Raw genomic sequence first — 17,636 nt, forward strand, 5'->3', positions numbered from 1 at the left:
ATTGAATAATTAAGAGCTTTGAGTTTAATCATTCCACTACCAGCCTCCTCCTTTTAATTCACACAAGAGATCCCACTGCTAATCAACTTGGCTCTGATACCACTTGTTAGAGTGAATTCGCAATATTCCAACAAACACTAGAAATTTTCTACCATTTATTTGTGCAAAATTAAATAGGTAATAGCAACTAGCAACAATAAATAAATAAATCATGTAACAAAAAAATAAATCAGACACCAAAATTTTTACGTGGAAAACCCCCCAATGCGAAGGGAAAAACCACGGGACCTAGTCCAATTCAAACTTCCACTATCAACAATAATGGGTTACACCTGTCTTCTTTAGAATAATCTCTAGAGGCTTCCAAATACATCAAGAGAACATATAACCTTGGATTATACAATCTCTCTTAGCAAAAGAAACAAAGAAAAATTGGAGAAAGTATACCAAAAAATGTCGTTACTGTTCAAAGGGTAGTAATACTAGTTCCCGAGCTCAAAATTTGATCTCCACCGTTCAAATTGTAGCTACTCAAGTTTCAAACCTCTCCTCCAAATTTAAACTCGATCACACCATAAATGAAGTGGGATCAACTTCTTGATGAAATTTGGGCAAATGCGTTTTTTCTCTCTCTTCTATTCTTTCTTGTTTTTTTCTTTTTTCTTTTTATGTTTTTTTTTTTAATGTAATTGACTTGGTCCCCAAGTATATGGGGCCCAATCCCTCATATACGAGGGAACCCAACACTTTGAAAAGCACACATTCAAAACATAGCCAAGCTGACTAAAATACAACTTGACTATGGTGCTGATCAATCAAATTTAATTTCAAAATGACTGCAATTTATAAAAGATGTAGTAGCTGTTGTAGGTGGAACTGAAAACATTTCGTCCATCACAGGCCTCGAGAAAGCAAAGTGGATTATTCGATTATCAACAACAAATGTGCTTATAGAATGTTATGTTCTTTCAAATTGATGGTGAGTGCTAGTGCTCCAACTACTGGGTGGAGAAATTTTATTCATTTTAGGTAGTTATAATAATACTCACAGGTTTCAAACTAACGTAAATTACGACATTTTATCAGTCAAATGATTCGAATCAACCGGGTTTTTTTAGATCTTCTTAGGTAGTAGTGAGCATATCCATCATACGATAATATCCCTCTATTAATGATGTTGTAGAATAAGTTGACATGGACTAGAAATATTGGAAATCAATTGAATTTTCGACTATATATAAGATAATCTATACCATAATTCACTCAGACAAACAATTAGTACTTCTATCATGCATATTGTAATTCTGAATCTAACAAATGATGATTGTTGATTTTCGTGCAATGATTCCTTGTGAAAAATTAGAGAAAAACGAAAAGAAAACACACAGATTTAATGTGGTTCGGCAGATTGCTTATGTCCACGGGAACAGGGAAGAAGACTTTCACTATATGTCAAATTAGGGCTACATAAAAGGGTATTTATACTAACCCTTAAGTAATGAAATTCCAAAAATACCCCTGAACTGTACCGTGAGGGTCGTTGCCCCTCGCACCTCCCAACCTATCGTTCACCCTTAACAATAAAAATACAAGTTTAAATGCCAAATGATGTCGTTCGCTTCACTCCACTCCGACATTTGCCCATTTTTCTCTATATATGTCTTTCCCTCAATATGAGCCACATACTACAACAATGCTACTAAATAAGGAACAAAATTTTACTGTGTTTGATATTACCTATTTACATTTTCTGCTTACCACGACTTTCTCTCATGGCTGTAAACCATATCTATGCATATCACGACTTGCCTCTTACAAGTTTCAAAAAAACTTCTCCCTGCAGATCATGTGGGATACCAGAGTGTTGGAGTAACTCCCTAAAATGTGAAGAAAAAACAGATAAAAATGAAAAGAAAGGCACTGCAAAAGAAAGGTAGCTTACCGAATTGGGATGGAAAACATAGAGGTTCATCCTTGGGGAGCCTATTGATATTTTGGTTCCTCAAGGCGTTTGCTCTTGGGTTGTTGAATCATAGGTCCATTAATGGGAGCTTGGTAGAGTATTAGACACCAGCTCAGGTTTCACCAGACATTCTTTCTCATCACTGCCTTTCTTTATGATCATGAGCGTCAACAGGACAAATCCCACAGTTTTGGATCAGACCCGGACAAATTCCATTCATCAGGATGGCAAATATCAACTCTAGAGCGAGTCTGATATGCCAGCCACACAAGGTACGATATAAACGCAGACTGGGGGCCCCATAGGAGTAGAAAAATGAAGTTAGACCAAATATTACACTCAATGTCCTGGAAACAAATATAGATCAAGTAGAATTTGGCATGACCAGAAGATCTATTCAATTTCCAAAGAATATGATATAAAAATCCATTAATTACAAAGTGAGTTCTAGTGCTCCAACAGCTGGGAAAGACCCAAGGGGACATTTTATATATTTTTGGTAGTTATAAAAATACTCACAAGCTTCCCCTACCAATGCAAATTATGACATTTCATCAATCAAATGATTTGAATCAACCAGGTTTGTTTAGAATTCCTTAGATACTACTAAGCAATTTCCATCAAACTGATAACATATATACGTATATAAATGATATAAAAAAATAATGTGATATGAATCTTGGAAATATTAATGGAAGTCAACTGACTTTGGGACTATAAGACTATTTACACCATGAATCTTTTAGATAAACAATCAGTACTTCCAATGTGCATACTGTAATTCTGAAGCTATTTAAAAAAAAAAAAATCACTTTTTGAATCTAACAAATGATGTTGGTATTTACCTATGCATATTGTCTGCTTAGGACCCCTTACTCTCATGGCTGTCAACCGCATCTGTACGCATCATATGAGTTGCCCCATATGTTGTTAAGTTTCAAAAACTTCGCCCTGCAGGCCATGTGGATATCAGTGTTGGAGTGAAGGCAAAACAAACCCAAATGGAAGAAAAGCAATGCAAGGAAAAGTGGATTTTCCAGAAAAAAAAAAAGTACAGTGAAAATTCAACTGAAGTTATCTCTTCAAAAACAACTTTCAATTAGATTTGCTGTAAGCAATGTCGCTTCAGGGGAAAAACATAAAGTAAAAAAAGAAACACCTATCAAAAAGTAAAATAAATCATAAAATGTTAGATTAACCTCATTTAGTATAAGCTCAAGACAAAAAAGTGCTCTAACCGCCGATGATCATTCCATAAAAACTTACATAAAAAAATAGGAGACAAGCTAAAGATCGCTGTCTAGTAAAGCTAGAACTTACCTCTATGCAAAGGTTGCTTACTACGGGGTCTCCTTATGGGCAGAAGAAGTAGTTTCATCTCAATCCGTTGGAGTCAGGGCAGGGGAAGCTGTGAGCTAGTCAAGTAAAGACCATCTGCTTCTGAGTGAGCCCCATAGAACCTAGATTTGAGAAAAAACAGCTGCAGATGAGTCTTCGAACAACCAGTTCCATCATATTTGTCTATGTCAGGCATCTTGAACTTTTCTGGATTAAAAACCTCTGGAAAAATGGTCAATCCCTTCATGTTGAGCTTGAAAGTTCCGTAAATTTGTAAAGTGTTTAAAAAATGCCATTTTTTTAATAAATATATATATCTTTTTTAAATTGCTGTATTTTTTTTCAAACAGTATTTTTTTTTTTTTCAAAATCCCAAAAGAAAGGTAACTTACCAATTGGGAGGGAAAACATAGAGATCCATCCTTCAAGGAGCATATTGATATTGTGGTTCCTCAAGGCGTTTTCCCTTGAGTTGAATCATCGGTCCATTGATGGGAGCTTGGTAGAGTATGAGACACCAGTTCCACTTTTACGGGATATTCTGTATCATCACTGTCTTTTTTGTGATCATGAGCGTATATAGGACAAATCCCACACTTTTGGATCAGATCCGGAACACCATTGATTTCAAATGAAGCCTTAATGTCAGTCCATTCATCAGGATGACAAATATCAACTCTAGAGCGAGGCTGATACGCCAACCACACATGGTATGAACTAAACGCAGTCTGGGGGTCCGGATAGGAGTAGAAAAATGAAAAATTATTTGACTGACATGATATTTCAGAATGTGTTGCAGGCTTTCCTGTAAAAACAAAGCAGACAGCAAATCCCAAGAAGTTACTGTAGTACCAATCCGGAGACAACTCTATTGTTATTGAAGATCCAATAGCCTGATGATTGAACCAGTTCGGAACTTCCTTTCCTGGAAGTAGGATACAGAATTCGTTGTCTGGGACAAAGTACTGCCATGAAAATATCATAACATTTGACACATCAGTAAAGAGCTAAAAGAAGGTGGGAAACAGAGAGCGAGAGAGCGAGAGAGAGAGAGAGCAACCTGAATCCTCTCTAATATAGTTTCCATGAGTGTTTTTGTTGGCGATATAGCTTCCCTAGCAAACCTTGATGGAGTTGATAAATTTCTGAGGGACATGCAACTGTTTGCATCTACTTCTTGAATACTTGATGGAAGTTGTGGCATTTCTTGAAGCATATAGCAATGTCCTAATTGAAGGACTCTTAGCTTTGAAAGTTGAGTGATGCCTTCTGGTATGACAGTAAAATTATTTCCACTTAGATTTAACTTTTGCAATGAGGATAAGCACCAAAAATCAACTGGGATTGCATCATTCCGAAGAAAGCAATGACTCAGTTCTAATTCATTTAAGGAACATAAACCTAATAAAGAAGGCAATTCCTCGCAATTGTAACAGCCATGTAGTGACAATACTTTAAGATTTTTTAAGGGACCGAAGTGCTTCGGCAATCTCATGACTTGAGAACAACCAGAAAGACTAAGAGTTTCAAGAGATTTCAGTTTGCAAATGCCGTCTGGAACACTCTCAAGACTTTTGCAGTCTTTTAAATCCAACAAATGAAGCTTCTCCAAATCTCCAATGGACGGGTGAACCTCAAGCAAACTTGTACAACCTTGAAGAATTAGTCTCTCCAAATTTGGTGTGCTCAAAAAGTTTGGAGTTCGTATGAGTCCTTTTGACTGATTGAGTTCGATGACTGTTAAATTCGGAAAAAGAAGCTGTGACAAGAGAAAACCTTCTTGAATGAACTAGCATTTGTGACTAATTTGATAGTCTTAGAAAGGAAGGTATACATATAAATAAATAATAATCTTTACCTCATCCCCTCTCCAGAGTTCTTTTACAAGGCTATAATGCATGCTGAGTTCAATCAGGTGTGTCCCCTGAAATTTTGATGGCAAAGATTCTAATGGATATCCCTCCCAGTAGAGATATCTTAACTCGTAAGAAGGAAATTCAAAGTCTCGGGGAAGATTTACGTGACCAAAGTAATCAGAAGTACTTTTAATTTTGAGTAATCTGAGTTCAGTCATCATTGCCAAGGCTTCAGTTGTAAAATTGATTTGACATGATTTAGGCAAGTCTAGAAATATGCCTTCAATTGCATTTGTTCCCTAAAAAGTAAGAATGGAGAATAAGAAAAGCATAGTATACATAAACCAACATGAACACACTAAAGTTGTAACATATGTAAGTATGCATGAATAGTACCGTCTTCTTTATTAACATGTGTTGAACATCCACAAAGTTCCATAACCGGCTACGTCTGCCAATGTTGGTATAACCTTGTTCTCGAACAATTTCCCAACCCAATTGTTGTATCAAATCATGCATCCATAACTTTCTATCTAAAATAGTGACAAGACACCTATCATTAAGAACTCCTATTCCACTCTCTGCAAAGAAGCCACAACCATCCAATATTTTTATCACAAAATCCTTGTACTCCCCTTTAAAGAAGCATGCAATATCGAGAAATATGTTCTTCTGTGTGTTACTTAGTCCCTCATAGCTTATTCTGAGTACATTTATAATGTCCATGTTAGGTTCTAGAGCAAGTTTATCTAATTCACTTTTCCATTGACCGTGTGTCTTGCTAAATAGAGAAGAACCTAAAACTTTAAGAGCAAATGGCAGACCTTGGCAATAATATATTATACGATTAGAAAGAGATGGGTAATCATCATGGCGATGATTTCTTCTGAAGGCGTATTCAGAAAAGAGGTCAAGAGCTTCATTTGTATTTAACATTGGCGGTTCATACAATTCATCCATTTCATGCTCAATTAATAGATGTTTGTTCCTAGTGGTTATGATGATTTTACTTCCTTCACCAAACCAGTCACGTTTTCCAACTAAGGATTTTAATTGAGACCAATGATCAGCATCATCAAGAACAACAAGTACCTTTTTATGGCAAAGTCTACTTTTGATCATATTGATTCCTTCATCAAAAGTTGTTAATTTTTCATTTACTCCCAATACTTGAGCATCACGAAGAAGTTTCTTTTGTAAACGAAGTAGACCACGATTTTCTTTGAAAATCTCTCTAATATTTGCAAGAAAGCTGCTACTTTGAAATTGATGAGAGTTTTGATTATAAAAAACTTTAGTAATGGTTGTCTTCCCTATGCCACCAATTCCATAAATTCCTACCATGCGAACATCTTTTGAATCCACACTTATCAATGAATTTAATCTCTTCAATCGAAAATCCATTCCGACTAGCTTCTCATCAACATGTAAGTGCTCGTACATCAATTTACTCAAAATATCTTGAACAATTCTTGTAACAATCTCAGACTCGTACCTAAAAAATGTAAGCATAATAAAACATATGACAAGTAAAAATGTGTAAAAAACTATAAGTAATGTGTTTAGTTCTAATAATGACAACTAAATTATGAGTAAACAAAATTGGCAAGTAAGGGGATGGAGTTAATTAATTACCTAGTTAAATACATTAAATTTTCATTTATTAGTTATACTAGACAATGGAAATTTTGAAACCAAAGGAAATGATATCAATTTTGTTAGGAATGTTACACACATGACAACTTAAAACCATCATTTGAAGAGAGAAATAAGTAGTCTTATAATGTATTCTTAAACTAGATTCTTTTAAGAGAGTTAAATATGCAAGATATCAATTCAATGTAATACATTTAATGAAGGATGAGTGAATTAAGAGATAACCCTTGAATCTATAAAGAAAAAGGTTTTTGAATTCTCAAGAAAATATAAGGAACCCCAAAAATAGATTGTATTGAAAAATCAAGTAATGTCTTCCTTGATTAGAATGTCTTTTTGATGGGGAACTCCTTGTGTTAAAAAAATCATTAAGTTGATTCCATGATTTCCATAATATTTGTGTATTAATATTTTTGTAATGTTTTATAGTATCAGATAGGTTGTGCATGTTTGAGAAGAAAAGAAGGTGAAATAAGATTTAAAAATTTAATTCCTAAGGTTGATAATTATAGGATAAAAGGATACTTGGATAAGTAGTCCAAATACAATTTCTAGTCTCTTATGGATGAGATTTAAAAGTCTTAAGCAAATTTTTCTCAAGTATGTGCAGTATGCTTTCCAATTTTATAAATGTTGCTTTGAAGTCCTTTCCTTACTCTAATGTTCTCCATCATGCAATAGTTCCCCTATCTTGTCAGGTTATCTTATTAATAATAGTCTTCTTCACTTCTCTATCCTTTCTTTCATTCTTTGTTTGTACCTTTGTAGTTGTTGTAGCAACATCCTCCTTAAGACTAGCATATTTGTAAGCCTTGGTAACAACTTCTTTCATACTAATTGACTTCTTTGAATGAAAAGATTTGTAAAGGCTTGAGGTTACCAATTACCCCCTTTTAAAGGCTATCTGTGTTGTTGCATCATTGTAGCATTCAATTTGAACTAGTTTTACACTAAAGCACTAAACATATTCCTAACATGTCTCCTCGCCTAATATTTATACATTAGGTAATGAATTCATATCTCATTGTTGCCTAGAAAAACACAAGTATTAGGAAAACACTAAACACAATTCTAAAAAGGAATGCATGGATTCACTAGGAAAGTCATGAATTCAAACTAAAGTCAACCCCTACAAACTGAAGGTAAAGATTTAAACATTGCCTAAGGGTTATAAGTTGCAAGAAGTGTATTATTAAGTGGTCAATTAAGCCTTCCATTCTATTGTGATGGGATAAAGCCCTAAAAAGCATGACTTGATTTAGCAAATGAGATTTTAGTTTCTACTATTCTATCCATGTTTATATTAATATTTATTTAAGCATTTAGACATACATCACTTGCATTATACATGATTTGGGTGTACTAGGAGTTATGGAAGATCCAAGTCATGGGCTCCTTGGAAGTTGATGAATTGTTCACAACCGATTCATGGAATTAAGCAATCCATTTGAGGTTATGGTAGATTACCTTTTAATTGAAGGGATGACTTGTCTTGGACATTAAGATGATTTTCTTATGGTGAGTATACCAGTGCATATGATTATACATTCAATAAGACCTACGATTAATCATGACATTGTCTATCAAGTAGTCATGATTTCACCTAGCTACCATATTGTATGGACTTTCAACCTTGAGAGAGTATTGAGCTAGTCCTAAAATCCTTAGTGACTTTGACCTATAAATGAAACCCTAAGGTAGACATATATTCCCTAAAGAATGGGTCATTATTGATTAGGGTAAGTGACAATATGTATTCTCAGTAGAGATATTATAATATTATTAGGAATTTTGGATTACTCTATTCCCTAACCCTAGATTTTATAGGGTGCATGCAATCTCATCCTAGGCTCTCTAGATCTAACTTAGCAAAATAGTATTAATAAAAATCATAATATGTTCTAGATCTAGAGACTAAAGTTACATACTTGTGATCTTGATATACCCTGATCAAATCCAATCTAGAGAAGATGTCGAATCCATGATAGTCGTTGTATATCTCATCTACCTAACATTTTTCCACCTAATCTCTCCCTTCATGGAACTTAGCATAAAAGAAGGATGGGTTTGTCTATATTTCTCTTGAGAGTGATCAGGTTTCGCTCTCACTCTCGGAAAGATACATGACAAAAACTAAAACTCCAAACCCCTAAGGGAGTTTATATAGGCTTCCCTATGGTCTTTAAAAAATTAACTAATGAAGAAATTATTTTAATTTTATGCACTCTTTTTTATACACACAAATTTATTTTATCGAAAAAGATATAGTGAAACTAAAATTTGATTAACATAAGGAATGAGATACAATCTTTATTTTGATCCTATGATTCTTATGAAAAAGAACTTGAATTGGGCCATAACTTACTTTAGATCTTGGTGTATCTTGAACTTAACGTGTCTTAGGTCAATCTTAGATCTTGATGAGTCTTGGGCTTGGCTTGGACTTTGGTCTTTCTTAGGCCTGGCTTGGACCAATCTAATGTTGAAGATGCCTAAAACTTAATATTTCAATTTGAAATTGATCTTCAAATATTCAAATATGATTTTCAAATCTTTCAACTTGTTTTTGTATCTTAGAACTTGTTCTTCAAATTTCAAACTCATTCTTAAAGAATTTTTGAATCTTTAAATTTGAATTTGAAGAATATTTGAATCTTATATTTGAAGATCAAACACTAGGCTTGAAGAGCTCTTGAAGTTATAAAGCAATCTCTTCAACTTTGTTCCATTGACATGTCCTAGAAACTTTAAATTTGATATTAAAGAATCTTTTAATATTGTATTTGAATATCAAACACAAGGTTTGAAGAGTTCTTGAGACTTTCTTCTAACTTATCTGACCCCTTAACAATATTATTCCTTAATTAAAATTAATTTTTAGACTAATTTGAAGGTTCATATTTGATAATGTTAACCCTTTGAAATATTATTCTTCAATTAAAAAAAGAAAAATATTTAAGGAGATGTGAAAGACTACATTTGGTTGTCTTTGATAAGACTTGGTAATTACTTTTTCAATTATCAAACTTATCATTTTTTTATTCTAACAATTATATTTTAATTGCTGGAATATATGTTTATTGATTTAAATAGAAGACGTCCGCCTATTCTAACAGTTCATCCTGAATATATTTTTTAATTGCCTTACTTGAATATATTTTTTTATTATGTTAAATTTTCTAATATATTAAAAAGTTTTACAAATATTAAGATATACAAAGCAGTTCAACTATTTAAATTAAATTTTCTCATATCCATTAACATAAAAACCAAGTTAGACATTTTTTCACATTATTCTAAAGATTAAATGATTCAAATTGAGCTCATTACCTCAATCAACCAATATATTAAATTAATGGAAATTTCATAAGCTAAAATAAACAAATGAAAAGATGAGATAAAGGTAGACAATAACATCATCTAATATGCAAAACCTTCAAAGATATAAAAAAAACCATGCACCTACAAGTAGTAAAAAACATCTTCTATAAAGAAAATTAACTGAGTACAGATTTACCTATCCTATCCTCTCTGGAACCACTTGCCTAAAATCTTCAAACTTTAACTACCCACTTTCTTCTTCCGAAGCATACTTGTAGTTTATACCAAGCTTGATCTCAACCTCTTCTTGAATCCATATAAGAAGAAATTTGGGTTTTACCCCAAATATGATGAATATGAGAGGACGGATGTAACCTACACTAAATCAACTCATTTAAAAAAAAAAAAAAAATTCTCACTCAAAATATGATTTTCAGCTTAACACCTATAAAATTTTCTTTTATTTTCTTTTAAACTAAACACACACAAAATAGGTAAAGAGCTTGAAGCTCAAGGGAAGCCACCTAGCTCTCATAACTATGTCTCCCTTCTTTGGAGATATGACTTAAATACTAGGGTTTTAAAACCCATCAAACGATTGAGATTTGTTTAAAATAAAAAATAAAAAGCAAACCAACAAACAAATTTCACAAATGTGGTTGAATCTTGATTGATCAAACGAGACTATTAAATTTTGGGTACAATAGAAACTATTACCCTTTAGTTTGATTGATTAGTAAATGATCCAAATGTTTTAAGCACAAAGTTTGACACCTTTGAGCTTCAACTACAATTTTTAATAGAAGATTAAAAAATTAGAACTTGGTTGATCAATGTTTGATATCATCCATCACCTAAAAAACACTTACCGTCTCCTTTAGCAATCTTTAATCATGAACAATTTGGAAAAAACGAGTCTGAGGGAGGATTTTAAGCAATTGAGTTAGGTGAAACACAATGAGAATTTTGACATGGGAGTGCCAATACACAAAGACTCTTACATTTATCATATTTTATTATTTATTGTTTAATTAAGAAATATAGATTAAATTTAAATATATAAATAAATATTACTTTTATACTAAATTAAATAACCACACATTAAAAATTCATTTTTAGCTTAATTTTAAATCTTTTCTTGAAAAGATTATTTAAAAATTTATTGTTTTACTCATTAATGTTTTAAAATTAAGAATTAACATATTATGTTTTACATTTATTTTTTTTATTAGGAAAAGTTTTAAAAATCAATGAAAAAGCTTTTTTTAAAAAAGAGAATAGATATTTTATTAGTCTCAAAATAATTAAATTTTACATTATTTGATTTAACTTTTTTTTTTAAAAAAATAACCCTTTACCTCCTCTTATTCATCATGTTTATTATGAATACCAAAAATTAAAAATAAAATTAATATTGCTTCATATTTAATATTTCTTTATTTTTCAAAATTGTAAATAAACAAAGACACTAATAATTTTTAAGGTTATTTTTGGGTTCTTGTGAAATTTGAGAGAAAATAAAAAGAAAAGTAAAAGGAAAGAAAAAAAAATAAAGGGAAAGAAAGAATAAATTTAAAGTCAATAAATTATTTTATATATTACTTCCAACTCATTTTAATTATTTTAAGTTATATATAAAAATTAAATAATTTTAAAAATACATAAGTTTCTAACTAATTTTAACTATATTTTGTTTTTTTATATTATTTATAAGAAAAACAAATATATAAAATTATTTTAATATCTTTTTTCTTTCCTTTAATACTTTCTAGCAATGAAATATAACCTAAAGAAAGAAGAATATATAAGCAAAAACTAGCAGCCGGATGAAAAATATTGTGAGTATCATCAAACAATTTTTTGGCTTAAATTTCAGGTGGTTAATCATCTCCTATTTTTCTTTTCCCGAATATTCCCTCACCAGTAACCTTGTTTATCGAAGTATTCCACAATAGCCTAGAGAGAGAAACTGTGGAGTGAAGATTTGGTGTAGGCCCTCATCCACACCATGAAGATAATTCACACAGTTTCTGTTCTGAGCAGGTTATGGCATGGCCTAATCCCTCCCCCCTTCCCCCCGCACAAGCACACGCACACGCATATATATGGAAGTGAAGGAAAATTATATGGAAGTCAAGGAAGAGTGTACTTACTCAGTTTGTAGCTCGTATCCGGCCAGATTGGCTACTTCTCTTAGTGCGCTTCTCCATTTTTGTATCATTTCCTTCTTGGTTTGATCTGCATTTCTCTCATAATCGGCAAATACTTCACTATAAACCCCTGTTTGATTCCGAATTTGGGAGGGATCCACATGATAGAAAACCGGCAAAACTATCTGTCCCCTTTCTCTTAAACACTCAACGATCTTCAAGAGTTCCTCAAGACACCATTTAGAATGAGCATAATTTTTAGAGAGAACGATAACGGAAATCCTTGACAATTCAATAGCTTTGATGAGATGCAGTTTAATCTCTCCTCCTTTCTCCACTCCTTCATTATCCCTGAAGGTGCGAATTCCATTGGCAACTAAAGCTGTATAGAGATGATCGGTAAAATTCTTTCTGGTGTCGGCCCCTCTAAAGCTCAGGAACACTTGATAAGAATAGGCATCTCCTGCGCTGGTTGAAGCCATTGAAAAACATGTATGGAGATCGGAGACTTCTGCTTTAGTAGAGCCAAGAGGGTTGACATTCGAGCTGTTTAGGGAGAGCCCAGAAGCCTCCTGGTACCAGCCAAGAAATTTCCATGTGAGGCAGGAAATGCCCGAAGCCGGCAGCAATAAAATAAAGCCTTTTGTTTAAATTCATTTCATGTGGTCTCAGAAAAAACCAATAATAAAAAATAGAAATCCTGAAGGAATGATTCCTTCTCAATTTCTAGTATACTCTTATTAGCATATAAAACTTGAACGTGTACGAGACTCATTTGCTAAGTTGAATCTCCAAATGTGGTAGGGCAACAACCTTAGTTAATGATCTCACACGGTTTCAACTCCGTGGCCCAAATTTTGTTCGAATCTTCTTGACTTTTGGGGAACCTCCTTTTCTCCGCAGGGAAATTTCGGGGCTCCTTTCCCCTCTAATAGCTGAATTACTTGGACAGTTACAGAACCGAGTCAGGCGCTTATCTTTGCGGCCAATTTGCTTGATATGGACTACTAGATATAAAAGAGCAAGATCAAAGAAAGAAAAAGATATTTCTCGGATTTTAGGATTTAATATAGCACAATGTCAAATTTTCTTTGTTTATTTTGGAAGGAGGAATATGCTTGAGGAATACTGTTCTTTAACCTTTGACTCGACAGCTATTCTTGTCGAGCTTCATTAATTTTAAGATATAAAATAAGTGTGATGAGAAGAAAATTCATATTTGACAATGGTTGTATCAAATCAAATTATGACATGTGTAACATGAACTCCACGTAATAGGAAGACTAGTTATGTTTAAATTAAATGTAAAAATAAAGAAATTTGATTGATAAATTAAATGAGTGTTTGATAAATGAAAAGGTAACTATCAATTCTTATAAAAAAAAATAAATTAAAAAATATCTAAATATGTTTTCCAACTTTCTTAAATATTATTTTTAATTAAAAAATAATATTTCAAAGTTAAGACTATCCAAATATAGCTTAAAATCTTCCTAAATATTAACTTTGATTAAAAAATAATATTTGTAATAAATAGGAAAAATATTCAAATATGTCTCTCTTAATCCTTATAAATAGAGAGAAGTCTTCCTAATCATATAGGTAAAGAAGAAAAGACTTCCACGCTTGAGAAGAGTTGGAGAAAGGATTCAAGAAGTTATTTCAAATCTTTGAAGATTTAAAAATCAAACCTTTGAAGATTCAAAAATCAAAACTTTAAAGATTCAAAAATCAAACTTTTGAAGTTTCAAAGATTGAACCTATGAAGATTTTGAGATCAAGCCTTTGAAGATTTTAAAATCATGCCTTCAAAGATTAAAATATCAAGTTTTCAAAGATTTGAAGATTCAAAGATCAAGTTCAAAGCTTCAAAGATTTAGTTCGAAGCTTCAAAGATCACATTCGAGGTGTCTTCAATATGAGATAAAACATTTATACTACTATTGAAAGTGAGCTACACCTAAGTTGAAGCCTAATCTAAGACAAACCAAGGTTGAGGCCTAAGCCCAAGTCCAAGGTGCTACCATGGATGAAAATTTCCATTTTTTTGGTTGAAATTTCGCTGAAATTTCAGGTTTCGGTGGTTGGTGATACGAAAGAGGGGGGCGAAATGTCGATGGAAGAAATTTTGCCAAATTTCGATTAAAATTGGCCAAAAAGTGGCTTCAGGTGAAAAATCGGCGAAATCTTCAAAAAATCGTCAGCCACTACAATTTATGGGCGAAATTTCTATTTGCATTGTCGATTTTTCCAAAAAATCGGCGCCTCCATCTGCTTCCCTGGTCCTTTGATTCGACGACTCCTAGCTTTCTTGCATTGTTCCGAAGGTCCAGATCTGGTTGTCCTGGGCGCCTTCATTTGCTTCCTTGGTCCTCTGATTCGACGACTCCCAGCTTTCCCGCATTGATTTGATGGTCCTGATTTGGTCCGAACTCCAACGGTCAATTTCATGTGCATTTGATGGTCCAAATTGAATTTGGATGTGATCCAACGGTTAGAATTGAACCCCAACAGTTATATGATGATCCAATGGTCAGATTTTGCCCAGATTTCAATCAAACAGGCAATTTTGTTTTGTAACGGTAAAATGAGATTCCAACGACTATTTTGGCCCAACTTTTTTCTATAAATAGCTCACTTTTCACCAATTTCATCCACATTTCATCTTTGATCTCTCATTGCTCCCAAGGTTACTCATTTTTTTTAAGGTATGTTTGTTTTAAATTTTAATTATTTTTGTATTGAAGTCTAATTAATTAATATATTCTTTAATTCTTCAATTTTATGTTTTTTCTTTTCAATTGTCATTAATTAGTACATCAATTTTTTTTCTTTTCATTTGTAATTAATTAGTACATTTGAATTAATTAGTACATTTTTTTTATTCTTGAATGAATTAGTAGATTTGCATAGAATTATTTTAGCTTTGTTAATTTATTAAGTTAATTAACAATATTAGTAGCTTCCCAATTTCTTCAATTCTTTTTTTCTTTTCAATCGTAATTCATTAGTACATTTGAATTGATTAGTACATTTTTTAACTCTTGAATGAATTAGTAGATTTTCATAGAATTGATTTAGCTTAGTTAATTTATTAACTTAATTAACAATATTAGTAGCTTCCAAATTTCTTCAATTTTTTTCTCTTTTCAATCATAATTAATTAGTCCATTTGAACTAATTAATACTTTTTTTAACTCTTGAATGAATTAGTAGATTTTCATAGAATTAATTTAGCTTAGTTAATTATTAAGTTAATTAACAATATTAGTAGTTTCTCAATTTCTTCAATTGTTTTTTCTTTTCAATCGTAATTAATTAGTACATTTGAATTAATTAGTATATTTTTTAACTCTTGAATAAATTAGTAGATTTTCATAAAATTAATTTAGCTTAGTTAATTAATTTAATTAATTAACAATATTAGTTGTTTCCCAATTTCTTCAATTTTTTTCCTTTTCAATCGTAATTAATTAGTCCATTTGAATTAATTAGTACATTTTTTTAACTCTTGAATGAATTAGTAGATTTTCATAGAATTAATTTAGCTTAGTTAATTTATTAAGTTAATTAACAATATTAGTAGCTTCCCAATTTCTTCAATTTTTTTTCTTTTTAGTCATAATTAATTAGTACATTTTTTTTAACTCTTGAATGAATTAGTAGATTATCATAGAATTAATTTAGCTTAATTTATTGAGTTAATTAACAATATTAGTAGCTTCCCATTTTCTTCAATTTTTTTTTCCTTTTCAATTGTAATTAATTAGTACATTTTGTAACTCTTGAATGAATTAGTAGATTTTCATAGAATTAATTTAGCTTAGTTGATTTATTAAGTTAATTACAAATATTAGCTTCCCATTTTCTTCATTTTTTTTTCTTTTCAATTGTAATTAATTAGTACATTTGCAATAAGTTTGATTGGCATGATTACTAGATTTGCAATAAGTTTATTTTTAATTACTTGTTTAATTTAAATTTTTATTCAATTGTAATTAAATAGTATATGTTCAATAGATTTGCAATGGTTAGTGCAAGTGGAAGTGGAGGTAGAGGTGGAGGTGGAGGTGGTGGGAATGGCATGTTTGGCCGAGATCTAGCTTGGAAGTATTGTTCTCCAGTAGAGAGGAACCGAAATGGGACAATTTGTAATTTTTGTGGATTGTTGATGAAGAGTGGAGGCATTAGTCGATTCAAGTATCATTTAGTGCATAGAGACCCGAATAACAACACCAAAAAGTGTCTGACGGTGCCACCCAAAGTGGAAGGAAAGATACGAGAGATGTTACATGAAAAAAATAAAGCAAAAGCAAAGAAGACTACACATATTGAAGAGATTCAGGCCCAATTACGTGGCATTATGTTGGCTAGGCATACACATGTCATGGACGAGGATGATGATGAAGATGAAGAAGTGTATATGTATCCAGTAGATATGCACCCGGATGAGCGGGATGGTGATTGAGAAGCGGTTCGTGCATTGAAGGCAATAGAATGGGAATTACAACAATATGAAACTATTGTGGGAAGCAAGCATAAAACAGGAGAGTTGTCATGCCCTAGTGGTGCACTGACAATGCGGAAATCTCAAAGTACGCGACATTTAGACCCATCATCGCTATTGCACCCTCCCTCTACAAGTCTTCTACCACAAGACAAAAAAAATATTAAAAATATATTAAATGGTGGTTCAATTAAAGAAATGATGGGACGTTTAATAAGAAAATTCTTCATTTATGATAGTGTTGCACCCAATAAAGCTAACCTCACCACTTCAAGAATATGATTATTGGTGCACAACAAGCTGGTAATTTCTAAGTTCTCAAATTTAATATTGTTTCATACCTTGAGTAGGTGTAGTCTTTTGTGTCATGTTTTAAATATTTCTTACATATGATTTGTAGGAATGGGAATTGAACCTCCATCTCTATATGAAATAAAGAATAAGTACTTGGAAATGGAGTACTAAGATATGAAAGCTTATGTGAACCAACAAAGAGAGAAATGGAAGACATGGTTGCACCATAATGTCAGATGGATGGATAAGGCCCACGAGATTAAGTATGATTAATTTCATGGTCTATTCAAAAGGGAGTATGGTGTTCCTTAAGTTAGTCGATGCATCAAACAATATCAAAGACCACAAATACATATACAAGCTATTGAAGAATGTTATCAAAGAAGTCGGGGTAGATAATGTGGTCTAAATTGTCACAGATAATGGGTTAACATTCATGAAATCGGGGAAGGTGTTGATGAAGAAGTTTAACTTATATTGGACCCCTTGTGCAGCACACTGCATTGACCTAATGTTTGAAGACATCGGGAAAAGACCTAGTGTTGAAGATG

General features: G+C 32.2%; 1 protein-coding gene across 1 annotated transcript; it reads right to left on the reverse strand.

Moving 5' to 3' along the window:
* Positions 1–1,417: 1,417 nt before the first annotated feature.
* On the reverse strand, positions 1,418–12,955 carry LOC100260625 (disease resistance protein RPV1). The gene is made up of 9 exons (XM_010666787.3): positions 12,288–12,955; positions 5,554–6,652; positions 5,160–5,456; positions 4,362–5,060; positions 3,694–4,266; positions 3,284–3,423; positions 2,809–2,914; positions 1,943–2,253; positions 1,418–1,837 (listed from the first exon to the last, which is right to left on the reverse strand). Exons 1-5 carry the CDS (start codon positions 12,764–12,766, stop codon positions 3,754–3,756), a joined length of 3,087 nt encoding a protein of 1,028 aa, XP_010665089.1. The 5' UTR covers positions 12,767–12,955; the 3' UTR covers positions 1,418–1,837; positions 1,943–2,253; positions 2,809–2,914; positions 3,284–3,423; positions 3,694–3,753.
* Between the last annotated feature and the right edge of the window lie 4,681 nt (positions 12,956–17,636).

The sequence above is a fragment of the Vitis vinifera genome, chromosome 18 (assembly GCF_030704535.1).
Source record: "Vitis vinifera cultivar Pinot Noir 40024 chromosome 18, ASM3070453v1".
Lineage (NCBI taxonomy): Eukaryota > Viridiplantae > Streptophyta > Magnoliopsida > Vitales > Vitaceae > Vitis > Vitis vinifera.

Coding starts and splice junctions, on each gene's coding strand:
- LOC100260625 (XM_010666787.3), bottom strand. CDS start 12,766: ATGGCTTCAACCAGCGCAGGAGATGCCTATTCTTATCAAGTGTTCCTG. Junction 5,061..5,159: donor AACTCTGGAGAGGGGATGAG/GTAAAGATTATT, acceptor CTCTTGTCACAG/CTTCTTTTTCCGAATTTAAC. Junction 4,267..4,361: donor CTATATTAGAGAGGATTCAG/GTTGCTCTCTCT, acceptor TTTTCATGGCAG/TACTTTGTCCCAGACAACGA.